Below are 13,607 nucleotides of genomic sequence, written 5' to 3'. Positions count from 1 at the left end.
GAATCCAGGGATCCCTTTTCGTCCCCCTTTTCCCTCTCAGGAATTGTTCACAGACACTTCAGACATAGGGTGGGGGACAACATTTGGCTCCCTAAAAGTACAGGGGATGTGGTTGCCTCATCAACAAAAGGAGCACATCAATGTCAAGATGAGACCACTTCTGCTGGCTCTTTAGGCTTTTCATCCTCCTTTCTCTCCAGGGCCTCTCAAGGTGTTCACAGATAATACCACAGTGATGTGGTATATTGCCAATTGGCAGTTCTGTTATGGAATCTTGCTGTCATGTATCAAGTGACTCTTCAGGCAGTTTATATCCCTTCTAGTCAGAACACTGTGGCAGACACTCTGAGTAAGTCCTTAACTCAGTCTCATGAATGGATGCTTCACAGGGATGTGTTTCTGGACATTACCCACCAGTGGGGTACTCCTCAACTGGATCTTTTTGCCTCCCCTCTAAACAGACAACTTCCTCTGTTTTGTGCCAGAGTCCCACGTCTGTTGGTGTGGAAGGTGGATGCCCTCTCAATTTCTTGGAAGGGGACGTTTCTTCATGCATTCCCTCCCCCTTTCTCTCATCCTGAAAGTCCTGTTCAAGATTCAACAGGATGCTCCCAAAATCTTGTTAGTGACTCCCTTTTGGTCGCAACAGCACTGGTTTCCTCTTCTTCTGCATCCAGCCAGGAGCAATCATCACACGTTACCTCACAATGTGGATCTACTCAACCAAGATAAGGGATCTCTTATCCATCCCCACCTGTCCACACTTCAACAGATACTGTGGGTGATAGGATTTTGATTCCTCACAGACACATTTTTTTTCTGAGGACATGCTGCAAGTCCTGCAGGAGGCCAGGAATCCTACTACTAGGAATTCCTACTTGTCCAAATGGAAGAAGTTTTCTATATGGGGTCTCCCTCATAACCTGGACCCACTTTCTGTGGATGTTCCTTTGGTTCTCTCTTATTTGTGTGAGTTGCTCAATCCTGGTTTGGCCTATTCTTCTGTTAAGGCCCACCTATCAACTTTCTCTTCTTGTCTGCCTTTTTCTCCTAATTTAGCTTCTAGATTTGAGGTTAAACAATTTCTTAAAGGCATCCTTAATATTAGACCTCCCAGGAAGCCTGTTCCTCTTCCTCTGAGATCTTAATTTTGTTATGGAGAAGTTGACTCAGGCTCATTTCGAGTTTGCTGCTTCAGTTTCCATGCTACATTGTTCCTGGAAGACTGTTCTTTTGTTAACTCTTACTTCTGCCAGACAGGTGTCTGAGTTGCAGGCCCTTATGGCCCTCCTTTTTTGATCTTTCATGAGGACAGGATATCCTTGCACACAAACCTTTTTTTTATGCCTAAGGTGGTTGATGAGCTATCCCTGAATCAGTGTATTAATCTGCCTACTTTTTTCCCCTGTCCGCAAACTGACAGTGAGAGGGTGCTGCATACTTTGAATGTGCATAGACAACTCAGGGTTTATTTGGATAAGACTAAGGTTATTAGAAAATCTGATCAGTTATTTGTTTCTCATCATCCTAGATCTTTGGGACATGCTGTATCCAAGCAAACTATTTCTTCTTGGATAGCTAAGGCTATTTCCTTTTGTTACGCTTTTCATGGCAAGAGCCTTCCTTCTTCAGTCATGGCTCATTGTACTACAGCTGTGGCTTCTTCAGGTGCTTTCCACGGAATCCCATATGTTAAGAACACTGCAGCAGTGAAGGCAAGGACATCTACCGTTACCGTAAGATTTTACACAAGTGTACTTTCCTACACATTTTTTTTTCTTTAACTAGTAGTATGTTGCAGCACCTGAAGCCCTCTATACTACATATAGAATTATGATCAGGTCTCCAGTTATAACCAAGCTGTTATGTGTTTGAGGCATGAATGTCAAAAAAATTCAGTTTAACAGTGAAGCTCAAGAAGTGAATCTCTACATTCATGTCAAGAACACATAATTAATTACTTAGTTATGTTAGGAGAGATACAATCGCAACTCTTTGCAGCATGTGGGACTTCAGCTGCTCTCATGTTCTACTAGATGCAGATTAACAGTGTTGCTACACACAGTGTACAGTGCCCGGAAGCTGTGCCCCTCTGACAAGCTAACAGCTTTAAAAGCTGTTAAACCCTTCAGTCTACCTTGTCTTAAAGCTTCTAATGACTACTTCAGCTTATTGCCACTGCTCTGTCGTGGCTGCTGTGTATGCTCTAGCACTACACCTCTGCATAACTGAATTCTGAGACAATGTTACAATTGCCTCATGTACACGGACAACCCTCTCCTCCTCCCACGTAACACTAACACTTGTGAGAGATGCAGCTATTTAGCCAGACTGGAGGCTGAGCTCTCTCAACTCAGGACTGGCAAGACCAGGCAGGAGGAGAAGGCAACTACACACACCACAATACCAGTCTCACATAACTCAACCACACCACTGAATCAAACACATAAACACACTAAGACATACTCGGAGGCTCTGAGTAAAAATTTACCTAAACAGCAGAGGCCTCCAAAGCAGACACCCAAGCAACTGCAAACTCAATACACCACACAAACAACACATAAACAACAAAATCAGTGTGCAAAGCAGTCACTGCCCTTAAGGCCAAATACAACACCAAACATACTTGTCATAGGTGACTCCATAGTCAGACACACTGACGTCCTGCTCACCAGACTGAGTAAGGAGAAGGTCACAGTAAGCTGCCTGTCGGGCGCTAGAATCCGCCACATAACGCAAGCACTCAGGTCTCTCAACAGCAGGTACAAGTCGACTCAGTCATTGTCCACGCTGGTGTCAACGACCTGAGACGCACCTCCTTGGACTACATGAAAGAGACATTGAGGAGCTCTCTGATTATGTAGCCCAGGCAGGTATGACCCTGACCTTGAGCAGTATCCTACCTTCACCTAGAATGATGCCACAATACAGTGATAAGATGATCAGCTTTAATAATTGGCTTAAATTCTGGTGTCATTCAAAGGGGATCCAATGTCTGTCTGCCTGGGATGACATGCTGGACAAGCCACGCTGCTTCGCAAGGGACGGCTTGCACCTGTCACCACTAGGCTTCCGGATATTGGCAAAGGCTCTTGTCACCCCCATAGTGCCTTTTTTAGGCAAGGCTCAAATTCTAAACCTACCACCCTAGAACACAAAAAGGAAAAAAACTAAGGGTAATGCTGCTCAATGCCAGAAGTCTCAATCTCAAGATGCACGCACTCGAGGCCCTTCTCAGTATGGAGAACATCGATGTCTGTGCTGTGACAGAAACCTGGTTCAAGGCTCCTGAGAGCACCCCAGCACTATCAGGTTTCACCTCATATCATGCGTTCCGGCCCAAAATCCGGACAACACCAAGAAAGGAGGGGGGGGTGTCCATATTCATAAAGGACACCCACACCTCAAGGTTGGTGGCAATGCACGATGCATCGGAGACCATCCAGGTGCAATTAACCATAGGCAAGACTGCTCTGCAATTTGTAGCATGTTACAGGCCACCCTCTCAAACTCAGGAACCTCACATGGCCTTCCTGAAAACATTGGAGGGGATAAATGTATCTCCAAACACCATCATACTAGGTGATTTCAACTACCCTAATATAGACTGCGAACACGACTCAAGCCCAAACACTCTAGCCCAAAGGTTCCTGGAGTTCATAAACTCAAATGCCATGGAACAACTAGTCACCATCCCCACAAGAGGAGAAAACATACTTGATCTCGTCATCACGAACATGGGATCACAATGTTCAACACCGGAAGTATACCCCTCACTGGTGAGATCAGATCATAAACTAATCTCGCTGGAGGTCCTCATCCTGCCCCCACCTGAAATAAAAAAGACCACAGTGAAAACCTTCTCAAAAGCCGACTTCACACTTCTAAAACTAGTGTGGTCTCCTTTAAGGCCCCTGAGCCAGTGGTAAACATTACTCAAACTGCTGAATCACTTACAAATGCCTTCTACCAGCACCTACAGGACTGCATGGATCAGGCAATCCCAAACAAAACTAAGACTCTTTGTACCAAAGGCAAGCGTCCAGTCTGGTGGACCCCAGCCATAAACAAGCTCTACAACAAAAGGAGGAAGCTACTACAAGATAGAGCAAAATCCTTGAAAGGTAAGACACCCTTGATCATTATAAGTAAAAACTAAGAGCTCTCATAAAATCATCCAAGGCAAATTTTGAGAGAAAAATCGCCAAAGACTCAAAAGACAATCATAAGGCCTTCTTTAGCTATGTTAGAAACCTAGGAGGAAACTCCCAGATATGCTCAGAATTAGTTCAAAATGATGTGAAGATTACTGAACCTACACACATTGCCAACATACTGGCTGACAGGTTCAGTGCAAACTCCCCAAAAGGAGAGATATCTATACCAGAGGATTGTAGCCCCCAAACATCTCCAACGCCCAGGTGAGAACTGCTCTCTCCAAGGCAAAAACACAGCATCCATGGGACCGGATGGTGTCCCCGGCTGTGTGCTCCACGAACTCAATGAGGAATTAAACCCGCAGTTAGGACAGCTGTTTAATCTTAGCCTCACCTCAGGATACGTACCCAAGGAGTGGCGACGCGACTGTGGTCCCACTTCACAAGGCGGTGCCTCCACCGACCCTGGAAATTACCGTCCCATTAGCTTGACAAGCCTTATCTGCAAAGCCATGGAGAGGATCATAATGGAACTCATAAATAAAGACATAGGGAACTTGCAGACTTTGGATCCAACCCAGTTTGGCTTTGTCAAAGGCAGATCATGCCTTTTAAACTTGGTTGACTTTTTCGAGACAGTCACCAAGGCCATTGATGAGGGAAAGGCAGTCCATACAGCCTACCTCGACCTGGCAAAGGCCTTGACACAATACCCCACTCAGGTATCATCGAAAAACTCATCAGCTTGAATGTAAACCCATACATCACAAGATGGGTTGCAAACTGGCTAAGTGACAGAACCCACAGGGTCAGAGTTGCTGGAGCCATGTCAGACTCAAAGCCTGTCACAAGTGGTGTCCCACAGGGCTCAGTCCTGGGTCCACTCTTGTTTGGCATCTACTTTTCTGAAGTACAAGCAAACACAGGAGGGTTATGGCTGACAAAGTTTGCAGATGACTGCAAACTGGGCGCCATAGTCAAAAACACATCTGACACAGATATCCTTCAGAAGGGCCTCACAGAAACGGATAACTGGTGCCAGAGCCATGGCCTAAAGTTAAACGCCAAGAAATGCATAGTCATACCCTTCGGGAAAAACAAGGTTACCCCTAGCTACCATATAGGTGTCAATGCACTGAGCACAGAAGAAGTCATCAGGGATCTGGGGACCCAGGTTGACAGTAGCCTTCGCTTGACACTCATGTTGCTAAAGTAGTTAGGAAAACCTTCTACATTGCCCACCTGATCATGAAGGGATTCACATCTAGATCAAGGGAGGTCATCGTCCCCTGTACTCATCACTCATTAGACCTATGATTGAGTACAATGCCCCATTCGGAATGTATCTGACCCGACACCTGCAGCAGCTGGAAAGGCCCCAAAAGTTCCTCACCAAAAGGATAAAGGGTCTCAAAAATATGTCTTATGCTGCCCGACTGAAAGAACTCCAGCTCTATTCAGTCTCATACCGCTTGCTCAGAGGTGACCTGTGCCTGACATATAAGGCCATGTCAAACCCAGATTTGATGAATATGCTTCACTCTAGATCCCTCAGAACCACAAGGGCGGGAGACTTAAACCTTGACACGGTTATTAATAGAACGTGCTGGAGGGACAGATTCATCACCCAGAGACTCCCTATGCTGTGGAACAAAATCCCGGTACATGTGAGGCAGAGCACCTCGCTGGCCTTGTTCAAGAGGAATCTTGACCAATGGATGGGAGATCACAGATATACCCCAGGGATTACTTCAGTGTCACTGCTTGACAGAGGCACAGCAAAATAATAGTCATAGTTTTATTCAAACTAAAGGGGTGGCGAAAGCCACATAACTATGGGCTAGGCTTATAAATCCCCTTGGGCAGATAGCCTAGTATGAACCTATGAACCTATAACAAAACATGTTATGCAACTCTCTGACATCACAAAGACATGTAGCAAAATTGTGTTTCTCCCAAATTTGGAGCTTAATCAGTGCACTGCATGTACTATATAGAAATTAGCAGGTATCAACCATCATAACTAAGTAGTTATGAGTTCCTGACATGGATGTCAAGTTTCACTTATTGAGATTCACTCGAGGTGAATTGTCAACCATGTCTCAAACACATGACAACTTGGTTTATAATTCTACAGGCCTATTTTTAATGAACTTTAGTCATCTATTCAAGTCACTGGACCTTTTCACTTCAGTTTTTATTAATTTAATTTAGCCAGACATAGCCTCTAAAAATGAAAAAAAAAAATCTGATAACACTGGCCTTTAAAAAGCACAGACACAGGATCTGAAAGAGGATAACATATTCAGTTTTCAGAATTCCGGAAAGGAAGGTTCAGAGGTCAGAGGTCAGTGGCTGGACTGCGAGCGCTCCTGCCCAAGTAGGTAGGGTCTGGATGAACAGATGTTCTTTAGTAGTATATAATGCGTGCATGACATCAGCAGGATATTTACAATCCTGATTGTCAGTCACACTGGGAAAGCCTACACCTGCAGGGGAAGGAGGTGGGGATACTGTTCTTCAATTAGCTTGATATCGGACCCCTTATATTTAGTAGGATTACCACATTTTCAAATGTTGATAGTGGGACATTTTTAATCGAAATGTGAGATTTTGCAGGACAAATAATTTCTACAGCCAGTGGGAAGGACTTGGCTTCACTTTTTTGCCAAACTAAAAGCTCATTTTGGAGTTATTTATGCTAGTTCTTATAATATCGGTACTATAGTTTCAAAATAAACACTTTTCATTATAAAATCTCAGGACATTTGCTGTATGTGTTATTACTGCCCACTCTGAACAGGGGTATCAATCATGACAAGATTGTGCTTCAGGGTCCCCTACCCTAAGCCATTTATAAAAATTGGCCACATCATAGCCTTTCACTTCTCATACTTTAGCAGAGAGTGTTAAGATCTGTGTTAGATCAGATCTGCATACTGGTACTTGGGCAACGGCATTCTCCCAAATGGAAAATTAGTATTAATATTATAATTTTTAATATTTAATAACTGAAGTAACCATTTAAATATTTACATTTTAATCATAGGAAGTTACTAGGCTAATGGCCCTGAGGCCCTTATAAGCCTAGCTAAGAGTTTATCCCCAAAAAGAAACCTTAGTCAGCACCTGTCACCCTGCCAGTGAGGGACACAGGTGGAATCCCTGGGACAAATTTTTGGTTTCCCATCCACTCATCAAGGTTGTGCTTCAAGAGGTCAGCGAGGTACTCTGTTTTGGTGTGTATGGGAAGTCTATTCCAGAGACGGGGCAGCCTGTGGGAGACCAACCTGTCTCTCCAGCAGGTTTTGTTGATGTCACATATTAAATTCAGGCCTTCTGAGTGGGTAAAGCTCGAGGAGTTAGACTTACGGATATGGAGCATCTGTAGCAGGGCAGGGTCCGAGATTGCCATTTCAATTTACAATTTGCATTAACTTACCATTTCCTTTGCACATACATGGCAAAACAGTATAGATATAGGTTCATAGGTTCATACTAGGCTATCTGCCCAAGGGCATTTATAAGCCTAGCCCATAGTTATGTGGCTTTCGCCACCCCTTTAGTTTGAATAAAAACTATGCCTATCATTTTGCTGTGCCTCTGTCAAGCAGTGACACTGAAGTAATCCCTGGGGTATATCTGCAATCTCCCATCCATTGGTCAAGATTCCTCTTGAACAAGGCCAGAGAGGTGCTCTGCCTCACATGTACCGGGATTTTGTTCCACAGCATAGGGAGTCTCTGGGTGATGAATCTGTCCCTCCAGCACGTTCTATTTATAACCGTGTCAAGGTTTAAGTCTCCCGCCCTTGTGGTTCTGAGGGATCCAGATTTTTTGAGGTGAAGCATATTCATCAAATCTGGGTTTGACATGGCCTTATATGTCAGGCACAGGTCACCTCTGAGCAAGCGGTATGAGACTGAATAGAGCTGGAGTTCTTTCAGTCGGGCAGCATAAGACATATTTTTGAGACCCTTTATCCTTTTGGTGAGGAACTTTTGGGGCCTTTCAAGCTGCAGCAGGTGTATGGTCAGATACATTCCGAACGGGGTATTGTACTCAATCATAGGTCTAATGAGTGATGAGTACAGGGGGACGATGACCTCCCTTGATCTAGATGTGAATCCCTTCATGATCAGGTGGGCGATATAGAAGGTTTTCCTAACTACTTTAGCAACATGAGTGTCAAACGAAAGGCTACTGTCAACCTGGGTCCCCAGATCCCTGATGACTTTTTCTGTGCTCAGTGGATTGCCACCTATATGGTAGCTAGGGGTAACCTTGTTTTTCCCGAAGGGTATGACTATGCATTTTTTGGCGTTTAACTTCAGGCCATGGCTCTGGCACCAGTTATCCGCTTCTGTGAGGCCCTTCTGGAGGATATCTGTGTCAGATGTGTTTTCGACTATGGCCAGTTTGCAGTCATCTGCAAACTTTGTCAGCCATAACCCTCCTGTGTTTGCTTGTACTTCAGAAAAGTAGATGCCGAACAAGAGTGGACCCAGGACTGAGCCCTGTGGGACACCACTTGTGACAGGCTTTGAGTCTGACATGGCTCCAGCAACTCTGACCCTGTGGGTTCTGTCACTTAGCCAGTTTGCAACCCATCTTGTGATGTATGGGTTTACATTCAAGCTGATGAGTTTTTCGATGATACCTGAGTGGGGTATTGTGTCGAAGGCCTTTGCCAGGTCGAGGTAGGCTGTATGGACTGCCTTTCCTCATCAATGGCCTTGGTGACTGTCTCGAAAAAGTCAACCAAGTTTAAGAGGCAGGATCTGCCTTTGACAAAGCCAAACTGGGTTGGATCCAAAGTCTGCAAGTTCCCTATGTCTTTATTTATGAGTTACATTATGATCCTCTCCATGGCTTTGCAGATAAGGCTTGTCAAGCTAATGGGGCGGTAATTTCCAGGGTCTGTGGAGGCACCGCCCTTATGAAGTGGGACCACAGTCGCCGTGCGCCACTCCTTGGGTACGTATCCTGAGGTGAGGCTAAGATTAAACAGCTGTCCTAACTGTGGGTTTAATTCCTCGTTGAGTTCATGAAGCACACAGCCGGGGACACCATCCGTCCCATGGATGCTGTGTTTTTGCCTTAGTGAGGGCAGTTCCCACCTGGGCGTTGGAGATGTTTGGGAGGCTACAATCCTCTGGAATAGATATCTCTCCTTTTGGGGAGGAGGGGGGGGAGAAGTTTGCACTGAACCTGTCAGCCAGTATGTTGGCAATGTGTGTAGGTTCAGTAATTTTCACATCATTTTGAACTAATTCTGAGCATATCTGGGAGTTTCCTCCTAGGTTTCTAACATAGCTAAAGAAGGCCTTATGATTCTCTTTAGAGTCCTTGGCGATTTTTCTCTCAAAATTTGCCTTGGATGATTTTATGAGAGCTCTTAGTTTTTTACTTATAATGATCAAAGGTGTCTTACCTTTCAAGGATTTTGCTCTATCTTGTAGTAGCTTCCTCCTTTTGGTGTAGAGCTTGTTTATGGCTGGGGTCCACCAGACTGGACGCTTGCCTTTGGTACAGAGCGTCTTAGTTTTGTTTGGGATTGCCTGATCCATGCAGTCCTGTAGGTGCTGGTAGAAGGCATTTGTAAGTGATTCAGCGGTTTGAGTAATGTTTACCACTGGCTCAGGGGCCTTAAAGGAGACCACACTAGTTTTTAGAAGTGTGAAATCGGCTTTTGAGAAGTTTTTCACTGTGGTCTTTTTTGTTTCAGGTGGGGGCGGGATGAGGACCTCCAGCGAGATTAGTTTATGATCTGATCTCACCAGTGAGGGGTATACGCAGAATACATGGCAAAACAGTATAACTATACACAGAAACAAAGAATAATGTTTATGACAAAGTACATTGTAGGTGGGATTCGAAAACTGCTTGGCATAACGATTTGAAAATGAGCAGAAAAAGTATTTCAGACAGAAATTAAAGTTGTCTGTGATAATTCACAGGTGTGTATTAATATAAACAATTACTGGTTTAGTTTCAAAATAAGTGTTTACAAAATTGTTAAAGAAAACTATAAGCAACAACTTTCTTCTAAAATCTCGGGACATTTGTCATTTTCATGGCCCCTGCCTGCAGGACACTGCTGAAAGAGGGCCATATAGTAACCCCAATCCATCAACAGCCCCTTTTCCCATTTTTGCACATGGGGTCCGGGCATCATTTCAAAACAATCATCTAGAGCCAAGGTTTACACTGCCGGGTGGCTAGCATGACATGGTAGTTCACTTATACCACACACTGGTACACACACTCACACCTATGGCCAATTTAAAGTGTCCAGTCCACCTACTGCATACCTTTGGAATGTGGGAGGAAACCAGAGCACCAGGAGGAAACCCTCACAAACACAGGGAGGACATACACACTCTACACAGATGGCACCCCAGCCCATACCTCTCAGAGCAAGAAATCTGGACAAAGCAATAAATAAAGGGAGGACAAAGACCAAAAAATAGGGACAATTTTAAAATATTGATCTTAGAAAACAAAATTTTATGACGACTATACCAAAAATATGAAGCAAAACTCTGGACAGTTGAGAGATATACCCCAGCCGAGAATCAAACTGTGAGACCTCTCACTGTGAGCAACTGTGCCGCCCTAGTGATAAGTAACTTGTATAATTTCTGACCGGTTATTTAATAGAATATGAATTACTAAATTTTAAGAAAATCAACAAATGCCTAAGCTTTAGCTGTTGGGATATAAACCAGTATATGCACGGGAACTTTCACATCCTGAACTTCGTAGCAATTTTTCAACTGCTTTAGTGCCCCTTACTCAGATTGGTCAAAAATAGTTTAATCATGCCTTCTATGCACTTGATCCTATATGCTCTCATTAGTATACAACAATTCATTCATTTATTCTTACTCTCGCTGTAGCAGAGATTCTCTTGTTGCTGACGCCTGCTGTACTCCCTCTGCTGCAGTTTCTCCAACCGCACTCTGTTTTGTTTGTTTTTTCTTTTTCGGCGGCATTGCTAAATATTCCTTTTAAACGAAAAACCTTCTGCAAGTTCAGAAGCCAAACACTGACGATCACCATAGCAACGGGTCATTACGTGATGAGGCCGTGGTCTACGTCCTGATTTTTGTCAAGTTTTCGGAATTGTGGTACTTACGGGATGGTGTTGTCTTTTGGCAGTATAGATATTGATGTGAATACTGGTTTGTGTAGTTACAGAGTGATTTACGTGAAAGACGTACAAATGTTTTATGAGCTGACAATAGAGATGCGGCGGTGTTTGTCTGGACAGAATCATTTTAGAAAGTATGCTAGTGAACAAACTGTTTGGGTAACGGGAATGTACATCAGCGGTAAAAAGGTTACTTTCCCCCAAATCCAAGTTGTCGAAGTCAGACGGGTTTTATATTAGGACACTACTCCAACAGATGCGCAGTAGCAAGGACCGCCCACCACTCTGCGTATGACTGTTTTTGCTAGTATTACTCTGAATAAACAGGTTAGGACCTTCGCCATTAGAGTGAATATGCAAGACTCATAGCTCTCAACCTTCCATCTCCAAAATGAGGAACACTTGCCTTCATGCTGTGGAACAAATGGGCAAAATGTGGAACACATACTAATGGCTTACTAACTACTTCAACTAGGAAGGTCATAGGATGGTTAAGATATGCTGGTTTTACTTATAAAGATCATAGTGGTGCTGCGGTAGCGTTGTCGCCTCAAAGCAAGACGTTTTCACGTTTGATTCTCAGATAGAGCGTCTTCTGTGTGGCGGCATGCATGAATGGGCGTGTCTTCGTTGAAGGTTGTGCGTCAGGGCTGGTAACTCGGCACATAAAAATCCACTACCAAACATTAGCGGACCGGAGTTCTGCTGTGGTGACCCCTAACCGGGATAAGGCGAAAGACGCAACAACTTATAAAGAAGATCATTTAATGAATTAATATGATTAATTTCTATTTACCTTGGATTTCACTTAAAAAAAATTCCAAACACTGAATGTGTGACAGACTCTTTCAATGTGGAACTTCGAGGAACATGAACTTTTTAAGACCCCAAATGAGGTGCGTTCCTCGTAATGAAGTACACTTGAGAGGTATGGCAAGACTTTCTAAATAGTTGAATATGCAAGACTTTTTAAATAGTTGAATCTGGCCGCTGCGCGGTACGTAAATCCAAAGTATAGACTGTTGAAATGTACGCATATTACCTGTTACCGACATAAAAAAAAAAACTAGAAACAGAATGCAATATATTATAAAAACTACACTTTAACAGTGATTCAGCTGCTATTCTAGCATCGTTCATTGTGCTCCGATAGTATGCAATACTGTACATTCTTCTTCTTCTTCTTCTTTTGGCTTTTTCCCGGTTAGGGTTTGCCATAGCGGATGGATCACCAGTCCGCTCAAGATTGGCAGTGGAGTTTTACAGTGTTGAGTTGCCAGCCCGGCACCCAACCTTCCACAGAAGGCACACACATGCACGCACTCACACCTAGGGCCAGTTTAGAATGTCCAATCCACCTACAGCATGTCTTTGGGATGTGGGTAGAAACCAGAGCACCTGGAGGAAACTCACACGACCACAGGGAGGGCATGCAGACTCTGCACAGAAGGCACCCCAGCCGAGGATCGAACCAGAGAACCTCTTGCTGTGAGGTGCCTCACGCTTCTGATTACAACCTGAATGCAGCTAACAGGAGGCATGAACCACGTCAACAATAAAAAGGTATCCAACGAGTCACGAACTAAGAACACAAAGGATTTATTCACAAAATAAGCGTAAAGCGCTTTTCGTCGCTCACAGTGTGAGCAACTTCTTCAGACAATTAAAACTCAATCTAATTAACAATTTATACTCTCATCACTGAACCCACATGGTTAATACATCAATTACGGGTTAAAGTGGTGGAGTTACATAAAAAAGTGAAACAACTCATAATATATTTTAAAAGTATGTATAAGTAAATATAAGTAAATATAAATATCTTCTAGTCAACAAATGTTTTTCTAAAAAAATATATATATATATATTTGTTACCTAAAAGAATACACTGTATCAACTCGCAAATAACCCTAAAACAGGGGGCATGAACCTAAGCAGCTGTGACATTTGATAAAACTGCACTTTCATGTTGCTTCTGTAAGGTGGCAAGCACCCCCCCCCCAATAAAACAATTATTGCTGAATAGTATATTAAAGAAACATGGAGGGTGCAGGAGGGGCTGCCCCCCCACATCAAACCAATTCCTACAAAACAAATGTAGTAAAACATGGGGAGTGCAGAGGGGCTCACCCCCCTGCTAAAGCAATTCCTGTACAAATATATAGTACATACTGAGTTTAACTCCATACTGAAAAACTCCCTTGCAATGGCCCTATTTCAAGAACGCCAAAACATAAATCTCAAGTGTACAGATTTTCGCAGAATGTCCAGATTTTTGCCTCATACTTTTGTGG

At 43.6% G+C, this 13,607-nt stretch overlaps 1 protein-coding gene across 1 annotated transcript in view; it reads right to left on the bottom strand.

Annotated features, from left to right (window-relative positions):
• LOC122795685 (coiled-coil domain-containing protein 166-like) overlaps positions 1–11,507 on the bottom strand; it is a 1,310,434-nt gene extending 1,298,927 nt beyond the window's left edge. Inside the window, exon 1 of the mRNA XM_044063979.1 lies at positions 11,049–11,507. Within this exon, the coding sequence (XP_043919914.1) occupies positions 11,049–11,155 (107 nt within the window). The 5' untranslated portion in view covers positions 11,156–11,507. The remainder of the gene's footprint in view (positions 1–11,048) is intronic.
• Positions 11,508–13,607: the final 2,100 nt, after the last annotated feature.

Source organism: Protopterus annectens, chromosome 2.part2 (genome assembly GCF_019279795.1).
Source record: "Protopterus annectens isolate FY-2018-M chromosome 2.part2, PAN1.0, whole genome shotgun sequence".
NCBI lineage: Eukaryota > Metazoa > Chordata > Ceratodontiformes > Protopteridae > Protopterus > Protopterus annectens.
The sequence above is the reverse complement of the archived record's forward strand: the minus strand, read 5'-3'. Positions and strand labels throughout refer to the sequence as shown.